Raw genomic sequence first — 22,275 nt, 5'->3', positions numbered from 1 at the left:
ATAATTTTGAATGTGGTGATTTTACAAACGCTGGTGGTGGCAATAAATACAGGAGGAAGTGAAATCGCTTCAAAGAAAACCTTCTTCCTTTCTTTAACTGTTTTAAACATTGTGTCATGGTACTAGGAAGAAAGAGATTTCTCCATCTTGCGGGTTTATTTTCCACAGCCCATTAATAGGTTCTGGAAGGATGAACGGAATATCTGAAAATATAAAAAAAAATCATTTTAGTTGAAAGAACTTTCGATTATTTTGGTGTGGTTTAGTTAAAGGAAATTGAAAACTTGAAACAGGGTGAACCACATTTTTGTGGGCCAGGAAAAAGGTTTTCTAAATTTCTTAAGATCTTAATAAAGCCTGCCTGCCTTAAAAAGGTTTTTGTAGTAATAAGCTAATTCTAGTGCATTGTCAGTGTGGCCTGTTTTAGTTCACTAACTCATTCATTCATTCATTCATTCTTTAAAAGCACATATTGAATATCTTAAGTGTGTAAATCAGCATGCTATGTCCCCAGGGGCACAAAGATAAACTGGACAAATCTCTTGCTTTCTGAAAGCCTCTGCTCTAGAAAGGAAGGTAGGGAATGTACCTGAGTACGTACAGGTAGCAGAGAAACAACCTTGGAATCCTTAGGAAGGGAAGGGGCGGGCTGGCTTCGGAGTCGTCTTCAGAGCAGGGCGGCTGACCTCGGGCTGTGCTGGTCTCAGACGGAGCGATGCGGTCATCCTCTCCTACGTTCCGTTCCCTCCAGCTTCTTTCTGTTCCGTATTTTCTCACTCTACTTTGACCGTTCTCATTTCTCTCTGTCTTCTTTCTCAGAGCCTTTCCTGCTCCCTTACCCCTCAGTGATTCATAGCCCACTCATTCTCAAAGTTTCACCTTTTAGCCCTCCTTCTTTTTTTGGGGGGGGGGGGGGGTTTCTCTGATTTTGAGATGAATAGTTTCGTAGAAAATGTTTCAAGAGCATTTTAAATATAAATTTTCAGTTATAAAAAGAAGTTAAGTCCCCGGGATGTAATGCACAGCGTGGCAACTAGTTAACAATACTGTATTGCATATTTGACAGCTGCTAAGGGAGTATCGTAAAAGTTCTCATCGCAAGGGGAAAAAAATGATAACTGTGCAGTAGACACGTTGTGGTGATCATTTCTCAATATATGTACAAATGTCAAACCATTCGGTTGTACATCTGAAACTAATATAATGTTATATGTCGATTAAATCTTGATTTTAAAAATGGCCCCCAAACAAGTGTTTTAAAGGCTGTGCAATGCTAGAGGTTGATCCTTTTGGAGGCTGATTGAGAGTAGAAGACGGGGAGAAGGAAGAAATGACTGCTGGAGGGAGGGGCGCGCCGTGGGAGGGGGCCGGCCCCACCCCTTTCTTTTTCTTCAAATTCTTCTCTCTCCTTTTTCCTTTGCTTTTTTCTGGCACGGAGGGTAGATCTCGTTGGAAGAGAAGGGGAAGAAACGCTGGGTTAAGCAGTCTTCCCCAGGGACCTGGCCCGAGCCAGATAAAGGCAAAGTCTTCCAGACTGTACTTGGGGTGGCCTGGGCTGGTGAGGGCCGTCCCTCCCTTTGCCTGGGCTCTTTTTAATGTGCAGCTTTGTGCTAATGGCTCACCTGCAAGTTTTCATTTGACCCGCACAGGGGGAGCCAGGGGTGGGGGAAACAGCATCTACATTTTACGTAGAAGGAAAGAGGGTCTCAGAGCGGTGAAGCCGCTTGCTAGGGAGCCTGGTCAGGACTGCGAACCCAGGTCTGTCTGCCTTGGAAACCCAAGCTCTTCCCATTGTGCTGCCCTTGCAGGACCCTTTGGAAACTGCCCGCTGACACCCTTCTTGTGTCCCCACCATCACCTCGGATCCCAGATGCCCCTTGTCCCCGGTCAGCGGATGCATTTCACAGAGATCCGCAATAGCGATGCTCCCTACAAGCCAGCGTTTTTGTACAGGTTTTGTATGCGTGGATTCTTAAGGCCATCCATCTTTCATACCTAGGAACTGAAACACAGAGAGGTTGAATCCCTGTCTATTTATCACAGAGCTGGTCAATAGTAGCCCTTGGATCAGCAAACTCCTGGGGAAGAGGAACGGTGTGGTAGAGGCGAGGGTTTCTCTTCGGGGAGACAGATCCGTTTTGAAAGAGGCACGGTAGCTGCAGAGCAGTGGTGTGCTGGGGAGTGTACCCGCCAGCTTTCGGGGCGGGGTCCCTCATTCTCGGCCCTGATCCCCTGAGTGCAGCTGTTCTCCCTGCGGCTTATTGTGCCCTCTCAGTAATGCCCCTGAATGCCACATGGGTAAGACGTGAATGACTCGGCACTCCAGAGTCTGCGGGCTCCGGCACCCACTGAAGCCATCTTTCGTGGGTGGCATGCGTGAAGGATCAAGCTTCCCTGCCTACCCCTGCCTACTAACCTGTCTCCACCTTAATAGGTCTCAGACTTAAGTGGCTCTTCCGGAATGATTCGTTGGGGAGGGGAGGATATTTGCTTTGTCACCATGAAAGGACTCTTCTCGACCCGATATTCCCCTTCTCCTTTCCTACCACATCCTGCTACCTAATTTCTGTTCCTTCTTCACCCCTTTCCTAATCACTGCTCCCCCTCCCACAGATATCTTATGATTAGTTTCCAGCGGGGCAGTGCGGCAGAGTTGGGGGAGGAGCGAAGTCTGCAGCCCGCCTCCTGGGTTTAAACCCCAGCTCTCCTTTGTTAGCCGCGTGACCTCGGACGAGTTACTTCGCCTCTCTGCGCCTCAGTTTTCTCATCTGTGAACCGGGAATAATAATTATACCTGCTGCCTAACGAAAGCCCGTGGTCCAGTGGCCTTTTAAGCGTCAGCTCCGATTATTATTATTTCTTCCCATGTGGCCTTAGCTGTCCGAGCGGTTCCGCTTCCGCTGCCCTGTCCCTGTCTGCCTGATACCATAAGAAAGCCCCACAACTGTCCCATTGGCCTATTTGGCTGCCTCTGCGCAGCCATGAGGTCTCTGCCAGCCTCTCCCCACCCTCCCCAGCCATCTTCGCTCCCTACTCTGGAAGTAGCAGGCCTTTCGCCTCCACGATAAGGAGAATGTGGAGGGCACGGGCCTCCCAAGGCTGAGGGCCACTTGGCTGTGACGTTTCTCTTGCAACTAACTCCGCTTTGGGGCTCTGGTGACTTTGTCCTGCCCTGGTTTTTCAGGCCCAATGTGAACACTTCAGTTTTTTTTGTGATTTTTTTTTTCTTCTTCTTTGAATAAAAATTCTATTATCACTCATAAAATATATTTTAGGACCACCCCCCAAAAAGCTTAAAGATGTCACCGTCCTTGGCTAAATTGTTTATGTCGAATATGGGGAACAGACCAGGGCACCTAGGGATTTGGTACAGTAAGCACCTGCTGCCAGACCTTCGTAGCCGTTCTGATCACTCTGTCCCAGACGTGGCCCCTGGGAGAAGACTGGAGGAGATGGAGATGTGGCTAACCTGTGTTATCTCTCTAATCTTTGGGTAAATTTTTCCCTCGCTAGGGAAACGACTGAGTTTGGTGGCCCCTTACCCAGGAATGACGATGGAGAGTTACGCTGGCTACCTCACTGTGAATAAGACTTACAACAGCAACCTGTTCTTCTGGTTCTTCCCAGCTCTGGTAAGCCCGTGACAGCATCCCACCTGGACCCTGACACCAGCGGACCGTACTGTGCCAGGCTGGAAATGTCAGCCTATAATCAACCGAAGCGTTTTGTTTTTTTTTTAATTGTTTAGATTTCCCCCCTCCCCCTAAAAATAAGTGCCAGTGACTGCGTAGTGTTCCTGTTTATGGGCAGGAAACAAATGTTTGCGGGGGAGGTCCAACTTTTAAATTCCTTGCAGCCTTATTCACAACGTTAACCCTACCACCTTCTTCCTGCCAGTCATCTTCCTATCTTTTCGTGGTTCTAAAAATACCCGAGGCAGGGATGGGCAGTGGAGGGCAGACAGAGGGGAGGGGTGGGGAGATTTCTGAAGTTCACAGGTAATGAATGCATTTCCAGGCACGTATACATTTAGTTGATAGTGGTCTCATCTGGCTGCCTCGTCTGTGGATTTTGCTGGGCTAATTAATATTCCGGCACTCACTCTTTTATGCAGCCAGTAGCACTAATTGAGCAGTACTCTGTGGGGACACAGAGGAAAGGGAGCTGAACTCAATCTGGGCCTTTGGGGGTGGGGTGGGGAAGACTGGTAGTCAAGGATGGCTTCCTGGAGGAGGGACCCGTCACCCTCCCAACTTCGTACAGACACAGGTAAGTATACCCTTGTACTTTATTTCAAGTGCAACTTCAACTAACTTACTTCAAGGTCACACAGTTCTTCATCACGAACAAATCATTTTAGGCCCATGGGGGTGGGTATTGGTAGCAGTGCTGAGATGCATAAACAAATGTTATTCCACCACAGGGTAATTTTCTGTTTTTATTTTCCAAATTGGATTTGCCTTGTAAGCCAGAGAAAACAAATGAAAACGCTGTCTCTATGGAGGGTGATATTTTTATTTGCATGCGATTTGCATATAGCAGTGTTGCATATGTAATGACCAGATAAATTGCTTAATCCAGGGTAGTTTTCAAATTAAATCACTTCTGTTGGTACTGTTGGGTTGTATTTTCTTGACCTCTCATTTCTGCTTTCTCAACCATGACCTCTGATACAGCTCACCACACAGTCATGGGAGGGGGGAAGGCATGAGGAATTCTGGGTATCTTTTTGTTGGGCCCATATTAGTCATCAGGCTGTTGTCGCCCGCTCTGGGAAGCCTTTCTTGGACCCAAATAGGGTTTCTTATTTCTTCCTCAGTGTTACTGTTGAGTGGGGCAAGTGAAGATCCTAGAGCACAAAATTTAAGGAGAGACTCGCTCTCAAGGTGGTCCAGAAGCAAGCTGGACACCTGACTCCCCTCCAGTCTTGCTGGTACCTCCCATTGGTGGAACCCAACTGGAAACCAGAGGGCGAGGGAGTCTGGTCCACAGAGGTCTGCCTTCCAGGGCACCGAGCAGAGAACAAATCTTCAGGAGCCATCAGGAAAACATCCAAATAGCCAGCACAACTGTTTTAAGGAGAATTGATATAAATTAAGCCTAGCAACATGACCTAATTCTAACAGGTGGAAATTTTCCTTGTCTTCTTGGAAGCTGCTTAAATGTTATGCCTTTCAGAAACCATTTTTGAGATCACATCTATCAATATTATTGAGTACATTCATCTATCATGAACTCCTTTGTATTTGCTTTCTATTGCTGCTATATAAATTATCACAAACTTAGTGGCTTAAACACCACAAATTTATTATTTCGCAGTTCCGTAGCTCAGAAGTCTGACACAAGTCTCACTGGGCTAAAATTAAGGTGTTGGCAGGGCCTCAGTCTTGGAGGCTCTAGGGGAGAATCTGTTTCTTTGCTTTTTGCAATTTTTAGAAGCTTCCTGTTTTCCTTGGTTTAACACCTTCCTCAGTTTTCGAGCCTGCTTCAGGGGGTTGTATCCCTCTCACTTCGCATCGCTGGCTGGCTCCGTGGTCACTTCACCTTCTCGGAGTCTTCTGCTTCGTTCTTCTGCATTGAAGGGCCCTTGCTATTACCCTGGGCCCACCCGGATAACCTCCCTATTTGCAGGCCAGTTACTAACAAACTTAATTCCATCTGCATATCTAACGCCCCTTTGCCATGTAACTTAACCTATTCACAGGTTCTGGGGATTCGGCTGTGCATATCTTTGGAGGGCCATTATTCTGCGCAAAATGGATACTTGCAAAATTTGCCTAGATTAGTGATTCTCAATATGTTCTCTCTCAGTGATTCCAACATTTTATTGTATTTAAGAATTATCTCCAGATTTCCCCCAGAGATTCTGACTTGTCAATTGGGAGAGTCCAGCAAACCGTAGAATTCACGGGTAGAACACGCTCGAGAAACCGTCGCTCCAGCCTAGGTGCCACCACCCTGTTATTTAGTGTCTCTGGCTCCTAAGTGGCCCACGTTCCTTGTGCTGGAAAGAGACACCTAGACTAGGTGCACCCAGATGGAGGTGGTGTGCTGCCCCGAGCACGCACCTGGGGCGAGGACTAGGATGCAGGACCCAGGAGGCGAGTGCCGCCTGTGGGGGTCACCTTCCTAATCCTGCTTGGTGTCCTCCAGGGCCTCTTGGGGCTCAGCCTCCACTGCACTCTCTGCCCTCCTCACCCTCACCTCACCCACACTGCAACCCACCCCGGCCCGTCCAGAGAAACCTCATTCCTTCCTTTCTCTTCTGCGTTGGTAACTGTTTGCGATACCTGTAAGTTCCTCCACGACTTCTGCCTATTGAGTCTTCTTTAGTAAAGGTTCAGATGAGTGAAAACAGGAATTAATGTTGCGAGAAGAGATGAAATGAAAACAAAGACCCAGTCTTGTCTTCCATGGATTACTTCTGAGCAGGGGAACCTTTGTCTAGAATGTAGGCGATGCATCGGGATAATAAAGCTGGTCAGGAGCAGGGGCTTAGGTCCTGCACCCTCCCCTGGTTACCATGCTGAGGTCCAACCCCCCCCCCTCCCACCACCCCACCACGGCTTTATACAATCACTGAACTGTTGGGGGTCGTCCCCTTAATTAAATAAAGACTCAGCTATGCATCTCCTAACTGGGTTTTGTTTTAGGAGGACTAATACTGTAGCCCTAGTCATATTCTGAGATCATTTTGGACATAAACGTGAGGCTGCCATGACCGGAAGGAAGATGCTTAAGCACAGAGTGTGCTAGTGGAAGAAATAGACTAAGCTTCGAGGGAGAGAGGCAGAGTCGACAGCTGTCACCCTGTGACAGCCAGGATGGATTGTTCCAAGACCTCCTAACCGGGGCCCTACCTGCTGAGCCCTGTCTCTGAGGCCCCAGAGCAACCATTCCTGCCGAGTCAGGTGGGCTATAAATTGCGGAATGGGTCAGTTTGGGTGAAAAAGATAAAGCATGTGAGAAAGAGAAGCAGTGGTCACCGGGATGAGGGAGAGTCCCTTTCATTTGGCAGAAATATTAGCTCATGGCCTGTCTCAGGGAAGCAGCCGAGATTGTCATCAGGAGAGAAATGACCCTTTACAAAAACCGAAAGTGGAGAGAAATAAGGGCTCCAGGAAGGACGCCACATTCGTAATGTCCTCTGAGTGTTTTTCAGGGCTGCTGTTTCTCAAATTAGTTTTGTTTTCCTGTTATTTCTGTCAGACGCCCCTGTTATTGTATTACAAATCAGTACATAATGGATTCTAGGACTTGAAATTGGTGTGCAGTGGGGATAAAATCCGCAAGAAAAATGAATAGGCATTTTTGCAAGGGATAACACAAATAATGACGCCAATAAAAATGTAACAATTATGATAGCTATTGTTAACCGAACGCCGACTCTGTGCAAAGCACTGTGCGTTTTTAAAATTTAACCCTTACAAATAATCACATGAGGAAAGAAAGATCCTCATTTTATAGATGAAGAGGATTACAGAGATTAAGTAATTAGCCCCAAGCTGCCTAACAAGAAATTGGCAGAACTGGAATTTAACACTATATCTGGGACAGAGAAATCTTTGTTCTTGATCAGCGTGTAGTGATCTTGAGAAAACAGCCGTGGAAGGCACTCGACTCCAGTCTTGAAAAGTGCAGCTCTTGAGTTAGTCGAGCTGGCATAAAATCTTGGCTCCGCCACTTGTGCCAAGTGTGACTTCGAGCACGCTCTCTTAACTTCTCTGAGCATTGGCTCCCTTGTTTTAAAATGGAATTCGAAACACCTACCTGACCGCGGTTTTGAGACAAATGAGATCATCTGGGAGAACCCTTAGCTTAGTGTCCGATGCATAAGAAGCAGAGTTGCCATTGTAGTATTTAATTACTATCAAAATCATTATCACGATTAGTTTTCCTATTATTAACATAAATACTGTGCAGAACTAAACCAGTCCCAATTTGGGGGGTTAAAGAAGACGGGAACTATGGGGCAATTCCAGAGCAGAGGGAGCCGAACACCAGTCCAGAACGTGGGTTAACTGATGCTGGGTCAGAAACTTACAAAGGGAAATTGAGATTTTTCACATTTAAGAAGATAAAAAAGGCATGTAGATTATTAAGTTTTTAAAATTAAAATCCTTCTCATTGGAAAAAGACATCCAGTATTCGACCCTCCTCTAGGAATATAGGTAATTGGTTGGATCCATTTAGCCCAAACCTGCAGATTTCTTACCTCAAATGTCATGGAGCCCAAACCTGCGATGTTTAGAGTTAGGCCTAGGCCCCTCCACTCAGGGCTCCCTCTGTTCCTCGAATGGCTGGGATTCCTAGAGTCTGAGTACCTACCGACTGAGCATCATACCAAGGAGTCAGCAAGCCTGGGATAGGGCAAGGCATGAGGCACTTGAAGGCAACATTTGAGCCGTTCCCTCCCTCTCGGGATCAGGCAGGTACCGACCCTGCTTAATCAGATGCCAGGGGTTAGGTTAACGCGATCCACAAATCCACAATACAGTGTAAGGACAGTGAACGCTCTGCTGCTTCTGGGCCAAAGCAGAAAGCATTCTCTGTGAGTGGGTGAGCATGTCCCCAAGCGTATCTGGGAGCCTGCGGGACAGCCTACCCTGGGGATGAAGGCCCTGGATCAGGCTCCACTGGGCTTCAGCCGTGCTAGGTTCACTCCCTCCTCTGGGTGGCAGAATTTCTTAGGTTACAGTAAAGGCACAAGAGGACAGTGGCTCTCCCACTTGCAGCTGCTCCTCAGAAATACCTGGGGAGCTTTACAGATAAGACAGATTCCTCAGCTCAGCATCCAGCCCCTCCCAGCAGAGATTCGGGCCCAGTAGATCTGGAGAGGGCCCAGGGACCGATATTTCTAACAAGCACCACAGTGATTCCAGTCCAACTTGTCAGTCGGTGGGCTTGAATTGGGAGAACTAGAGATTCAGACACCGGGGTTCTGGGTCTGGGTGTGAGTTCCTGACTGCTCTTGGGACAGAGTATTCATGCTCTCTGGGCCTCAGTTGTCTCGTACAGAAATAACGATGTGAAACCTAGTTGATTTTTAAGGTCACTTCCCAGTCTTACATTCTACAGCTCACTAGTTTTAGCTGGTGTGCCTACGAGTCACGCCCACATGTGCAACCTAAGGTATAAAAACATCCAAGAAGTCCAAGTCAGGGTCTGGGTTGAGTAAGTGAATGAGCCCTTGAATTTGTGGCCTCTGTGGTAACTAACCTCCCAGATCGTCCCCAGTGATCTTCATATCCTGGTACGCATGCTCCACATTGAATTCAGGCTGGGCTTTGTGGCTAATACATTATAGCAGAAATGATGGCGTGTGACTTCCGAGACCTATTATAAAGGACAAAGTCCCTTTTCTGCCTTGGTCCCTTGGATCACATTCATTGTGAGGGAAGCCACATGCCATGCTGGGGAACGCCCATGTGGAGAGCAAGCGAGGCCTCCACCCTCCAGGCAGCACCGACCTTGGATGATGTTCATCCTCCCCAAGTGAAGCCTTCGGATGGCCGCAGCGCTGGCTGATAATGTGGCCGCAACCTCCTGAGGAAGCCCGAGCGAGCGCCACCCAGCCACGTAGGCCCAAATTCCTGAGCCACAGAAAACAGGAGATAATGAGTGGTTATCGTTATCTTAAGCTACTAAGTTTGGGGGACACGTCATGCAACATTGGAGAGCTAAGACAGCCTCTTAGCATGTACTTTTGGGCTGCGACTGTAATATCTGTGATGACCAGAACTTTGGGAGTGGTGACTACAGTGCCAGGTTTTTGTTACCTGTCTTTTCAGTTTGGTTTGGGGTCTTTTTTTGCCCCTCAGCTTCAGTTCTACCCTCTTACCTGCTTTCACGGAGCTTCAAACACGTTCCTGCAGCGAACACGGTGTCGAGGGTGCTGGGGGACGCTGCGGGGAGACGCGGGCCTCCCTTCCTGTTGCCTCACCTTGCGTTCGGCTCGCTCTCGGTCCTCCTGCCCAGCCTGTCAGCCACACGCGTGTGGGGACGTTCAGCGATGCTCTGCCTTGCCCTGGCACTCGGAGCACGGACACCCTCAGCACGCATACGGTCCTGGCTCTGCCCCAGTGATGCCCACCTGGCTGCGGACCTCTCAATGTGGACACCCTCAGGCCTTGCCAGAGAGCAGGCCGCCTAGGCTCGTCTCTCTCTGCCACCCTCTCACCAGCCGTGACCTGCGCCCTGGGGAGTGATTTCCCGCAGGCCTCCCATCGTGGACACTGCAGTTCTGCTTGTGTACCAACCTCCAAGCAAAGATTTCCTCAGCTCGCCATCCTCAGCTCGCCATCCCTGGAGGCCTTTTCTACTTGCCCAGAGATGGCTGGCCATTTTCGAGCTAGGCACCGCAGAGAAATTCTCGGCCACGCAGTGGGCTACAACCACACTTCTCCACTGGTTTGTACTATATCCTTGAGAAGGGCCCCATCCACACCTTATGAGCTTGGCTACCCTCAGATACTCTCCTTCGGCCCAGAGTATGCTTTAGAATTCTCTTTACATAATTATAGTTTTTCTCCCATTATAACAAATACCTCTTTATGTTAAAATTTCCTGTTCTTTGGTGGACGCAGGAAGTCTACCCAACATGTTCTTCTTTGCCCAGCACCGAGGATGTAGCCGATGGGAGGTCAGACCCGCCTGACATTTCATCTCCACTCTCACTCATGGCTGTAGGGGGCCTGAACAAACACTGAGACTTGTAACAGAATTAAAGGTCAAGGTTTCCTGGAAAAAATAATAATAATAATAATTTAAAAACAGAAAAAATAAAAAATGACTGTGTGTGGTTTCTGTCTTCTGATATAGCCTAACCAATGTAGCCACCCTCTTCTGAACCCTCCCCTCCTGCCGGGAGACGCCAAGTCTGGCCTAAGGAGCCGGAAGCCACGACAGCCAGGTTTTCTCAGCCTGATTCTGTCCAGAGCCAGCGGATCCCCCATCTGTGCTTCGTTCGTCTCTCTCGGCAGATCGACACGTTTTGCTTCTCCAGGAATTCGGCAGAAGGTGGCTACCCTATAGTCTCGGAGTTTACCTGTCCTTGGACCATGCAGTCAACAGAGCTTAACTCGCACTTCTCAGAAGGGCACCGTGAGATCGGCCCAGTTTGGGTCAGGTGTTCTTTCTCGGTCCTATTGGCTAAGGCTGAGGGTGCTGGGTCATGTGATATAAACGTGGTTAATGGGCCTTTTCTATTGGTAAAAAGAGAGTCAGTTCTTAGAGAAGGGGGTGTGTGGGCTGGACAGATCTCTTAAAATATGTTTTAGCGCAGATGGCTACAAATCTGCTAGTCATAGAGCAAAGATTTGGAGGTCACAGTCATGTGCGTTCTTCGAACTTTCACTTTATCTAGCTTCTCTTTGCTATGTACTTAGAACGTCATGGGTCTGGAAGGATAAAAGATGGGTGACAGAAAACAAAAAGAAAGTAGCTAAAAATGAAAAATTATGTATCCTCCCATCTATGGGTATGTTTGAACTCCGAAGAAACCTTTATGTGCCTGATTTCCCTTGAGAAATGAAAATTTTAACATAGCGAAGAAAGGAGCTAACGTTTTTAGCCATTTTCTTCTTTGCATCAGGAAGGGTAAGCCAGGACTTTTCTCTACCATCCCACCCACCCCTAGTCCTTCTGAAGTCCAGCTTTCTATCAAGAGGCATAAGCAGAGAAGCCATAACTACCTCATGAAAGGACGAGAGAAAGGAAGGAGAAAGGGAAGGAGAAAGGGAAGGATTCTGGTGGCGTGTGAGGGAGCTCAACGAACGAGACGATTCGAAGCTTGATGGAGTCAGTGAGAGCTTGAGGGTGATGTAAGGAGGCCTCAAAACAGAAAAAAAAAAAAAAAAGGTTTGGAAAAGTTTATTTCCCATACGGTGGCGCAGCGGCAGCAGTCACACTAAAGGAAATTTCGTGAGTGGCCAACGCCAACCACGGCAAGTGAAATTCCTCTGAAAAGCACAGAATGTCTTAAGCAGGTTATTTGTATGAGTCAGGAGTCAGTGTGTAGAATGAAAATGTTATTAAGTACGTAGTTAACAATCTGGTTACAAAACCAATTGCTTTAAATAAAAAGCTCTTCTTTGATTAACACCGTTTAGTGTAGCGGGTGAAGTATCAACTGAACTGGGGACTGCATGGCAAAATGGGAGTCCATTCAGACGTACTTGGGGGAATTTCAAGACATTTACTTGGGGTACTAATGACTTCAATTAAGATAGAACACATTACTTAAACCAAGCAAATGATCAGCCTCGGAATATAGAAGTGTGAAGGGAGCCTTAATTAATTTACTAATTGCGCTTCTCATCTTAAGCGGTACCATTGATTTGGATCTGCTGGTGGTTTAGTTGCTGCTTTCTCTTACAAACTGTGGGAGAAAGGGGGTGGCTAGAATATGTACCTAACCGTGGGCATTGGCAGAAAATTTTTCCCTCATACTTGTCAAGATACCTGGGATTGCCTAGATCACTCCAATAAGTTCTCTGTATGAAATACAATCATGATACTTGAGAATACGGAAATTAGCAAGTGTTAAGTGCCCTCCACCCACCCGGTGTATGAATTTACTGCCCCAGTGATATGTGTAAGGCCCGAGTGGAAGCCTACCTCTCCTATGTCATGCAGAGGAGGAACTGGGAGGATGGAACGGAAGTGGGTATGGTTCGATGGGGGTTGGGGGTGAAAGGGAGACTCAGAGCCTAGGAGGATGCTATCCATGGAGGACATGTCCACATGGAGAACAACCGGGCAGGAGGGTTAGTTCTAATTTAGTTCCATTACTGTTCCCATATAGTCTCCACTATGCTCACTTAGAAGCAAAAAGAAAGGAAGAAACGGGGTATTTCTAAGAATCTCTTAATGCCAAATAAATGTTTCACTTCAAGTGACAGTCCATTGAGACATAGGGTAGATGTTTCACCATCGTCGTGAATAAGTGATGAAATGTGCTAATGCGAGAAATTCCTTCTGTGGAGAGTCTAGAAATCTGAGTAGATACCCTGAGTCCTCCTGGGCTGTTCATTCTGGAGCAAACCCCGAGGAAAGAGTGTCCAACTTTACGAATTGGCCACCAGGGGTCACCAGAAGAATTGAGAGGGCTTCTGAGACAAAGCCAGAGTTTCTCCTTAACCAACACAAAGTGTTGGTTTGTGGGACCTGCGTGCCCACACGCTACTGTTGCCAGAGAGACCTCTCGCTTGAATATTTAGGATTCCTTTTATATCTAGAATTTCGTGGTCCCTTCTTTTTGGTCATCAGTTCCTGCTACACCTATATGCTATTAATGGAGACTTTTTAAAAATTAAATATATAAATGCCTATCAATAGGAAATTGCTTACCTTTCAGGTCTCACCTCAAAGTTACCATCACCAGAGGCCTTCTTTAAGTATTCAATCTTATGTCTCTCCTTTATTAAATCACCTGTTTACTTAATAACTTATTTACTTTCCACCTCACCAGAAAGATAACCAGAGCTAACATTTAAATAAGTGTTCCAGGTACTGTTTTAAGTGCTGAGCACGTACTAACTCTTTGAATTTGCATAACAACTGTGTAAAATAGACATTCTTCTTATTGTTTTTAAGCCGCAGACACAGAGACACAGAGAAGTTAAGTAGTTTGCCCGAGGTCACACAGCTGTAAAATATCGTAGTTGAAATTCAAACCTTGGCAGTCTGTTGCCAAAACCCATGCTCTTAATCATTTAGTACCCAACCTGTCCCTGAGTGGGAGCTGGTCTGCACCCCAGCCCTAGAGCCATGCCTGTGAGTAGTCTGTATTATTCGTTCAATGAATGAATACATTATGGTAAATTCAGATATGTACTGACGTGAAGAAATTTCCACAACATGTTGTTAAGTGAACATAGCAAATAAAGAGTATTTGTAGCCTGCTCCTATTTTGAAAAAAAAGTATTTATATAATACACACACACACACACACACACACACACACACACACGGGGGGGTGCATCGAGAAAAATCTTGAAGACTAAATAGCTCATGATCATGTCTAGAGAATAGGATTGGTGGGGCAAAGGGGATTTTTTTTAATACCCTCTTTGAAAAACATTTAAGAATAAGTACTTTCTTTATAATATAAAAAGTTTTAAGGACTTTTTTAAAAACTTTTGACAAAAATAAATGCCCTATTTTTCTTTTCATGCGCTCTTGAATTATAGCATCAAAATAAATACTTTAAAAGTCCTAAATTTTATAAAACTGTAAATGTATTAAAGCAATGATCTCTTACTTCATTTGATCCTAAGCTTTGTAATGTAGTTTTGTTCAGGATGTCTTCATTTCCTTTTATTCTCTCCTGGGGGGGAGGGCTGTGTTCTCACAACTGAGAGCTAAACATACCACCCTAGGAATTGTCACATGATAACTTTATGCCACTCTTATGACATAATTATTGATATGTCATGACATTGTGATGTCACAGTGTACAAAAGTCTGCATGCTGTGATATAAATAACTCTTGAGTTCTTAGCATCAAACATGTAAACCTCTTATTTTCCGGCATCTGGCTTTTGCATTTCATTCCAGATTAGGGCAGTATTAGCTCACAGGTTGATTGGCTCATTGAAGTGGAAATGTGTGTGCGTGGAGTTTTCTTTAAAAACAGGCTTGTTCAAGGGTTGTTGAGTTCATTCACCTCCTTCAGGAAAGTAAATTTGAGGAGCAAAGTCAGCTGAGGTTAGAGGTGTATATGCAGATCTCTTATTATCTAAGCATTCCAAGAATGCAGTGTCCTGGGCTTCAAAGTTACATAATAAAGATGTTTGGCACCGAGGTGTTTGCCTTGACTTTGTAGTGTGGCCTCTCAGGGTCAGGCTATATTTCTGAGAGCAGGGAGCTCCCATCATTGTGCCAGGTCACAGGAAAGGACATGAAAAGCCAGGGGAGGATAGGGTGGAGACCAGAGGTTCTAGGGCATTCAAGGGGGCAAACCCTCCATGGCCCTCACAGCCCCTCAGCCCTGCCTGGACACAGAACCACCTGGGAGCTTTGAAAAAGACTGATGTCTGTCTCACCCTAGACCAACCGACTTGGAATCTCTGGGATTTTGGCCTAGGCAGTAATTCGATTTTTTTCTTTTTTCTTTCTGAGTTATTTTAATGGGCGATCAAGTTTGAGAACCGCTGTTGGTGTGTGGCACACCGTGGCTTCTAGAAGCGCATGTGCACCTTCGGAGGAAAGTGGGTGAACTCACGGTATCTCGTATTCCAGGGAGGCTGGGACCGCTGATGTCGAGTTCCCTCTAATACGCTCCCACGGCAGAGCGGACGCACGTGCGAGGCGCTCCGGGTTAGTGGTATTAAAGAGCAAGTCGGAGGACCCGAGGGGAGACGGAAATCACTTATTTGAACAAAACATACCCAGCTGGGGCCAGGCAGGTCAGGGCGGAGCTGGGTGTATTTATTGTCGTACAGTATCAAGTCCTGACGCATTTTCTTCTCACCAGGGCCTCAGGGAAGCCTGTGAGGCGGGCGTTATTGCCATTTGATGGATGAGGAAACTGAGGGCCAGGAACCCACAGCTATTATGTGGCCAAGCAGAACCAGAATCTTTCCGGTACCAATTCCGGGGCTCACTCTGCTTCTCTGCAGCCGCTTTTAAGGGCTGTCTTTGATTTTAATTTTCCCTGCTTCTACTTACATGACAAGTCTCGTTTTCTTGAATTGTTTATGGTAGCGGCAGCACTTGAAGCGAGAGGACTAACGAGTAAAAAACTGATCAGGGAAGATGTCAGCCAGCGGAGCAAAGGAAAACACCAAATTTTTTGTTTTCTTTTAATTTTTCCTCTTCTCATATTTATAGATGTTTTACCTTAAAACCGTTTATAGATTTCCAGTGTTTCTCTATTATAGCAAGAGCTAACACTGGTAGAACAAGTACTATATGCCGGTCACGGGACTTTAAGAAAATTAATTTATTTACTTCTCTCAACCACATGGCATAGGTACTATGATCCCCATTTTCCAGTTGGGAGAACTGCGGTCCAGAGAGCTTAGGCAACTTGCCTAAAGTCACACAGCTAGTGGATATAGTAAAGGCCAGATCTGGATCCAATTTAAGGCACGAGCTCAGAGACTTATCCTTACCCTCTACTGACTTTTGGAGCCCAGCAGTGTGAGTTCCTTCTCACTCTGGGCTCCCACCTTTTCCACCTGTTTCTTTAGTTACAATAATCGTTGACACTGATTGTTCTTTTGTCATACGTTAGGCATTGTTCCGAGGGTTTTACAGATAGTTCCCCATTTAATTCCTTGATGCTGGAGAGGGGGCCCCAGAGATAGCCCCTCATAGGGAGGCTGTTCTTCCCACCTCTTCTTTCAGCAAGGCCCCTTTCCCAAGCGGCTACAGGTCTCTATGTCTGACTTTTCATGACTGGGGAAGAGACAACCCTCTAACCTCTCTGTCTTCATGGTTAGAAGCCTGGCTGACCAGCTCTTCCTCCAGGTCAGTGGCTTCCCAGATCACCTCCTCCTGAGTTAGTCTTGCCTTCTGCCCACAGCCTTCTCACACATCATCCAAGTAGATGAAGCCAAGCCTCTCGGACTTTCTAATGAAATGCTGATTTGTCTCTATGGCTGGGCAAAGGAAGAGGTTGCAGGATTTTGTTCTGGGCCGAAGCAATAGGATCTTCGCTTGCCGAGCCTGGCCGACTGAAGGTGAAATCACCCATGATGTCCAGTGAGGACTTGGTCTCATCCACTGTGAGCCGTATGGGGACCAGGTGGAGCTTCCCTGAGATTTCTAAGGGGTCGTTTTGGCCCAGGCAGCCTCTGTACTCACTGCCCTCAAACCCGATTCTTTTTACTTGAGGATTTTCCTCGAGGTTTCCTTCTGACTCCAGCATTATCGCCTAGCCGCATCTTTCTCTCCTTCACCCCGGGATCTCGTTGACTCTTCCTCTGACGACTGTGTCTAAAAGAGGCCCCTGTCTTTCTCTGCCCTCTGTCACTCTCTTAACGTCACCCATACTTTCTTGTCACATTCTTTAATTGTCACATTCATTTACTTATTTATTTACCGACTGTGTTCCCCATGAAAATGTGAGCTCTAAGAGGACCAGGGGTTTTCTTGGTCCCTTACTCTTCTGCCGTGTACCTTCTCCTAGCATGACCCGTGTGAGGTGCTCAGTAAATATGTGTTGGATGGAGGAATTAAAGAACCTCTGTCATCAAGAGTGATGGTATTGACATTACTGCCAACGGTCAGTTTTCAGCATCCCGGCTCTGCCAGTGACCATTTTTTATCTGCTTCTCACATGTCCCCGAAATAAATCTGTACCTCGTTGAGGGTTTTGTCACTGTTGTTCACATGGGCTAAATGTCCCCAGGCCTGTCCACTTCTTCTCCGTTTCCTCATGTTGAATGAGGTCGCTGTTGTCCCTGTGGACGCATCCTAAGTGAATAAAGTCAGAAAGGCCATCTGGGCTCTCAGTGAAGGGGGCGAACTGTCACCAAGGATGATGGCCTCTTTGTCAGGCCCCTTTGGGAATACGTTGGTCGAATGGAAGAGTCCCCCGAAAGTTTAAAGCGCTAAAAAAATATGACCATGCCCTAAGCAGCATGCTGGGTATCTAGGAGCATGCAAAGGCATCCTTCTACATTCAACGGGTGTTCTGAGTAGAGAAGACTTAACGGCACAAGACAGACCGCAGGAGGTGAGGCACATGCTGATTCAAAACAACGACAGATGACCACTGCTCTGCTTGCAGCTGGGTCGCTGGAGTCTGGGAAGTTATTACAGGTTTATCCCAGGCCAGGGAAGACCGAGGACTGGGGCAAGCTGCGGCAGTGTGTCGCACACCCCTAGTGCCCCGTGTGGTCACCGGTCCTTCTGCCCCTCAGGTAGATCCAGCGAACGCGCCGGTGGTTCTCTGGCTGCAGGGCGGGCCAGGAGGTTCCTCCCTGTTTGGACTCTTTGTGGAACACGGACCCTATGTTATCACACACAACCTGACCTGTAAGTACTGTTCGGACTCTATTTTCGTAGGGCGAATTCTTCATCTGAACCTTTTATCCGCTCCAGAAATAATTAAAGTGTGCACTGAGCCAGTAGGAATAATTTAACAGGCCCAGATTATAAAAACATAGCTTTCTGGCAACGTCTGCCCGAGGAGGAGGAGCCCCCAGAGTGAGCGTCCAGGCTGGGCTGCTTTCTCCCTTGAAATTTGGGTAAAAGGTTCTAAACTATTTTCTTGCAGTCTGCTGCTAACTCAAGCAATCTGGCCTTATGAAAACAGGTGGTATTTATTACTATTTGGGCAAGCTCTTTTGCGTGGAATTATATCCCTAATTATTCACATGAACTGAACCCTGTATGATTCAGTCACATAAATGATCAGATATCTTGGAAGCAAGACACTGTTGGGGGAGGGGGAGGCTGGGGGAAGGGGAGGATTGGAGAAGGAACCACGGCTGGCTCTAACCCGGGTTTACCTCCATCTCTTCTCTTTGGGGGTGGGGAGGATTCTTTGCTTTCCCTGGGCTAGAATTTGGAGGGCGAACCACTTTGTGACTCAGTTGGAAACCACATGTGCCGATTCTTTTGAAGTCACTCTCTTCTGCCTTGGGCGGGAGGAAGAGGGTTCAGGAGGACTCGATGTCAGGGTGGCTCATTGGACGGGACAGGCGGGTTTATCACGTAGGTGGTTGATGGGTGCTCTACCTGCACCCGCTGCACTGGGTTTTGTTTTCAAGCTTCATCCTAGATGTAGAAACCTCTCGGGTCTGGGAAAGCAAAGCGGAGGAGAAGGAAAAGGGGCCGGTGTCTGTCCCCCACTGCGGGAGGACGAAGCAGCGTCAGGGGGCCCCTGAGAGTCCGTCAATGGGATGAGGACGGGCGCATCGGCCTCCTGACCGGAGAGCGAGGCCTTCGGGGGGATGTGTTGTTCACCGCCCGAGCTCACACCTTCTCTCCGCTTCACTAGTGCACCCCCGAGAGTTTCCTTGGACCACGACGCTGTCCATGCTTTACATCGATAATCCGGTGAGTACCCGACAGCCTTAGGAAGTGGCGATGTTGGCCTCGCTTGCCTTTGTTCTTTCTATTAAGTACACTTAAGAAGCATGTGTGTGGGGGGGATGGAAATAGAGATTTAGGGGTTTTTTTTTCTTTCTTTCTAAGATAGAATTTAATCTGTTAAAATTTTATTTTGAGATCTTGCTTTTCTAACAGGTATCGTTACATCCGCGTTTGGGGGTTTTGCTTGCGACTTCCTCCCCTGCCCTCATATTTTATGAAATGGCCTGTCATTGAATTATACCATCCAGGATGAGGGATTCGTTTCGTGCCATTGATGATGTGGCTTCCCCACGTCCTGGGTTATTGTATCATGCCGGGATGCCTAATCTTTCCAATAGAATTCTAGAGATAAAACGTCAGAATTGGTCTCCTTCACTTACCACAGGGAGCAGAATCAGAACAAAAAGTGAAATTCTCCTTGGGAAGTTCTTCCAAAATTGAGTCCAATAAACTGTAAAAGAGGAGACTCCCTCGAGGGTCAGCTTCTGCAGGCCGGGCGTGCCTTTGCCCCCTGGCTTCTCCAACGTCTCTCACTCCCCAAGTGGTTTAGAGAAAACAGGTCAAGAGGGAGAAGACAAAGTCACAACATTCTTGTCTCTCCACGGTCCATGTTTTCTCAGCCATCCTCTTCCCTAGTCTGTAATTTCACGTTTAAATAAAAGTTGAATTAAATGTCCTGTTTCCTCGGGTGTTTGAGGAAAAAAACAAACAAACAAAAATATTTATCCCCGGTGGGTGGTACATTCCTTACATGTTATTTACACAACGTAAGCAGTAGCTGCTGCTTTTGTGTACAGCTCAGACGTCTATGAACTGTTAGATACAAGGAAATATTAGTTGAAAACTAGTTCTTAAGTGTTTTAAAGCCCCTAGTCTGCTGAAGGTGAAAGGGCTTAGTGGCCACCTTTCTCACTGATAAGGAAATGAAACGCGTGCGCGCGCGCGCACACACACACACACACACACACACACAACTATCTTTTATCTCCAGCCTAGAGGGTTCCTTCTTGGCAGGACTGTGGTACATCCTCCAGATGTCAGAGAGGGGACACCCTTTGGGTCGTTTGATACCATAGCAGGGGCCAGGAAAAGGTGAACTCCTCATCCTTAAATCAATATCTGGCCGGGTCCGCACTGGTGGATCAGGACAGCTCAGCCACGGACCCCGGGGCAGAGTTCTGTGCCGATATGTTATTTGGGCTCGGAGGAGGGGAGGGGACCTAGGTGAGATGCGGGATCCTCCCGTGAAGATGACTAAGTGAACATGCGTGATGGCGAAAATCCGAGGCCGGAGGCCTGGCCTTCAGAGTGAGGTCGATGTCCTCCCAGGGCGGTTTCTCTCTGTGGGCTCCGAAGAGCCTGTTTCTCTGCGTTTATACCCGCTTGTTTATTTCACCTTCAGGTGGGCACGGGCTTCAGTTTTACTGATGATCCCCAGGGATATGCCATCAACGAGGATGATGTGGCTCGAGATTTGTTCAGGTAAAAGGCTCTGGCTCCCTCTTGGCCTTCTTCGGACCTAACATTTTACTGTTTCAATAGGAAAATTCTTTCTGCACCAAAGGTGTTATTGATCGGTCCTCCTGGTCAAATTCCTAAAGACATTTTAAGACTACTTCTACACGGGTTCACACACACACACACACAATTTTCCAGTTTGTTACATTATCACAGATAACTGTGCAAGTGGCCAGCAGAGAAAGTAACAGCGAGAGATGTTATCTCAAGGCATAATCGTAATTTGGTAAAAATACCCTTTAAGAAACAATGGAAACAGGGAGCAATTATTCAACCAAAGATGATCTTCAGACTTTCAACCAGACGTCTGAGAGGTGTCTGCTTGCTTTCCAACATTGTATTTAACTTTGCATTTGCCAGGAAGCAACATCTTCTCAGACGTTTGTTTTTTTCTCAGGATTCTTTCTTTTGTGACTTTCAGATGCAGTTTTTCACTCTTTTGCTGCTTCTCATGATTTTTCATGCTCCAAGCTCAGCTCGTTAGCTAGTTTCTTCCCTTTTCCCTTCATCTTACAAAATTATTGTTTTACTAAAAAAAATTGAAGGAAAATGTAAAGTTGTAAGCCTGATCAAATGGTATACATATAATTTCTTCCTTTTTTTTTTAATAATTATTTTTAGTACAATTTTTTTAAGTAAGTGACCTTTCTTACTTGGTCACATTTTTTCCAGTCTGTAAATTATTACTAGAGACCAAGTCCTGAATTCTTTCCAATCACTAGGCTACCACTATTTATGCATTATAATAATTTACTAAAAGAACCTTAGTGGCCGGAAAGAGTTAACCAGCTCCTCGACTCCCAGCCTCCCCCAAACACTCACTCCGCTCATTACTTGGTGAGCAAACTCAACCAAGTCCAAAAGCGAAAGCGAAGCTGATAGAGTCAGAGTTTTTTGATTTCTGACAAAAGCGTTTCCGTTTTCTTCCTTCTCCCGGAGGCAGGTGGCTGGGGGAGAGGGGAACAGGGACTTCCAGGCGCTTCTCCCAGGGACGCGGTTCTCTCTCCTCTGCTTTCTGAACCAGAAGAGAAAAAGGCCGTTGTCTGCCACGCTTTCACTTGCCACACGCCTCGTCATGTGAACATTTTCATTTAGTCTCCGGGTAGCAGGGCGCCTGGGACCCCACACTTCTGCTTCCAGGCACAGTGGATCCTGGAAGGGGTCCCGCTTTCCTCGCTCCAGCTGACACCCCTCCTCCTCAGTCCGCAGACATGCTCTTAATGGCCGTCCTTACAAGTTTACTCAAGTACCACGTCTTTCTCCTTTAGTCCTAACTTTCTGCCCTCATTTTTCAGATGGGAAACCTACTTCTCTCCCCGCCCCCTCCCGCCAACAGGCTTTGGGTTTAAATCCAAACGAGCTTAGTTGTTTATTAGCCCTGAGGGCGGAGGTTCTGTGTGAAGAAGCACATCAATCCCCTCCCAGCCAGAGTATCGCCACCCTGCCATTCTTTTCCTGTCTCTCCTTCCTGCCACCCCCCCCCCAAATGGTCACAGCTTCCAGTTGGCCCTCCCCGTGGATGTCCAGTGCTGACATGTGGTACATCTCTTCCTGCATGACATGTAAAGAGAACCTATTTCAAAGCACCCATTGTTTATAGCTGCTTTAGTTCTTTTTGCTTCAGGCCCTTAGAACTGGAAAATGGCTAATCAAGGGTAGTGCAGAGAACTGATTTCAGCTGTTTCCTTTCTAGTTTACACTATGCCC

General features: G+C 46.9%; 1 protein-coding gene across 2 annotated transcripts in view; it reads left to right on the top strand.

Moving 5' to 3' along the window:
• The window catches only part of CPVL (carboxypeptidase vitellogenic like), a 110,401-nt gene that overhangs the window by 17,131 nt on the left and 70,995 nt on the right, over positions 1–22,275 (top strand). For both annotated transcript variants that reach the window (XM_016135961.2, XM_036230430.1), the window contains exons 3-6: positions 3,514–3,632; positions 17,874–17,988; positions 18,956–19,014; positions 20,453–20,532. In XM_016135961.2, coding sequence (XP_015991447.1) covers positions 3,514–3,632; positions 17,874–17,988; positions 18,956–19,014; positions 20,453–20,532 — 373 coding nt within the window. The remainder of the gene's footprint in view (positions 1–3,513; positions 3,633–17,873; positions 17,989–18,955; positions 19,015–20,452; positions 20,533–22,275) is intronic.

Source organism: Rousettus aegyptiacus, unplaced genomic scaffold, assembly GCF_014176215.1.
Source record: "Rousettus aegyptiacus isolate mRouAeg1 unplaced genomic scaffold, mRouAeg1.p scaffold_m13_p_13, whole genome shotgun sequence".
Lineage (NCBI taxonomy): Eukaryota > Metazoa > Chordata > Mammalia > Chiroptera > Pteropodidae > Rousettus > Rousettus aegyptiacus.
The sequence above is the reverse complement of the archived record's forward strand: the minus strand, read 5'-3'. Positions and strand labels throughout refer to the sequence as shown.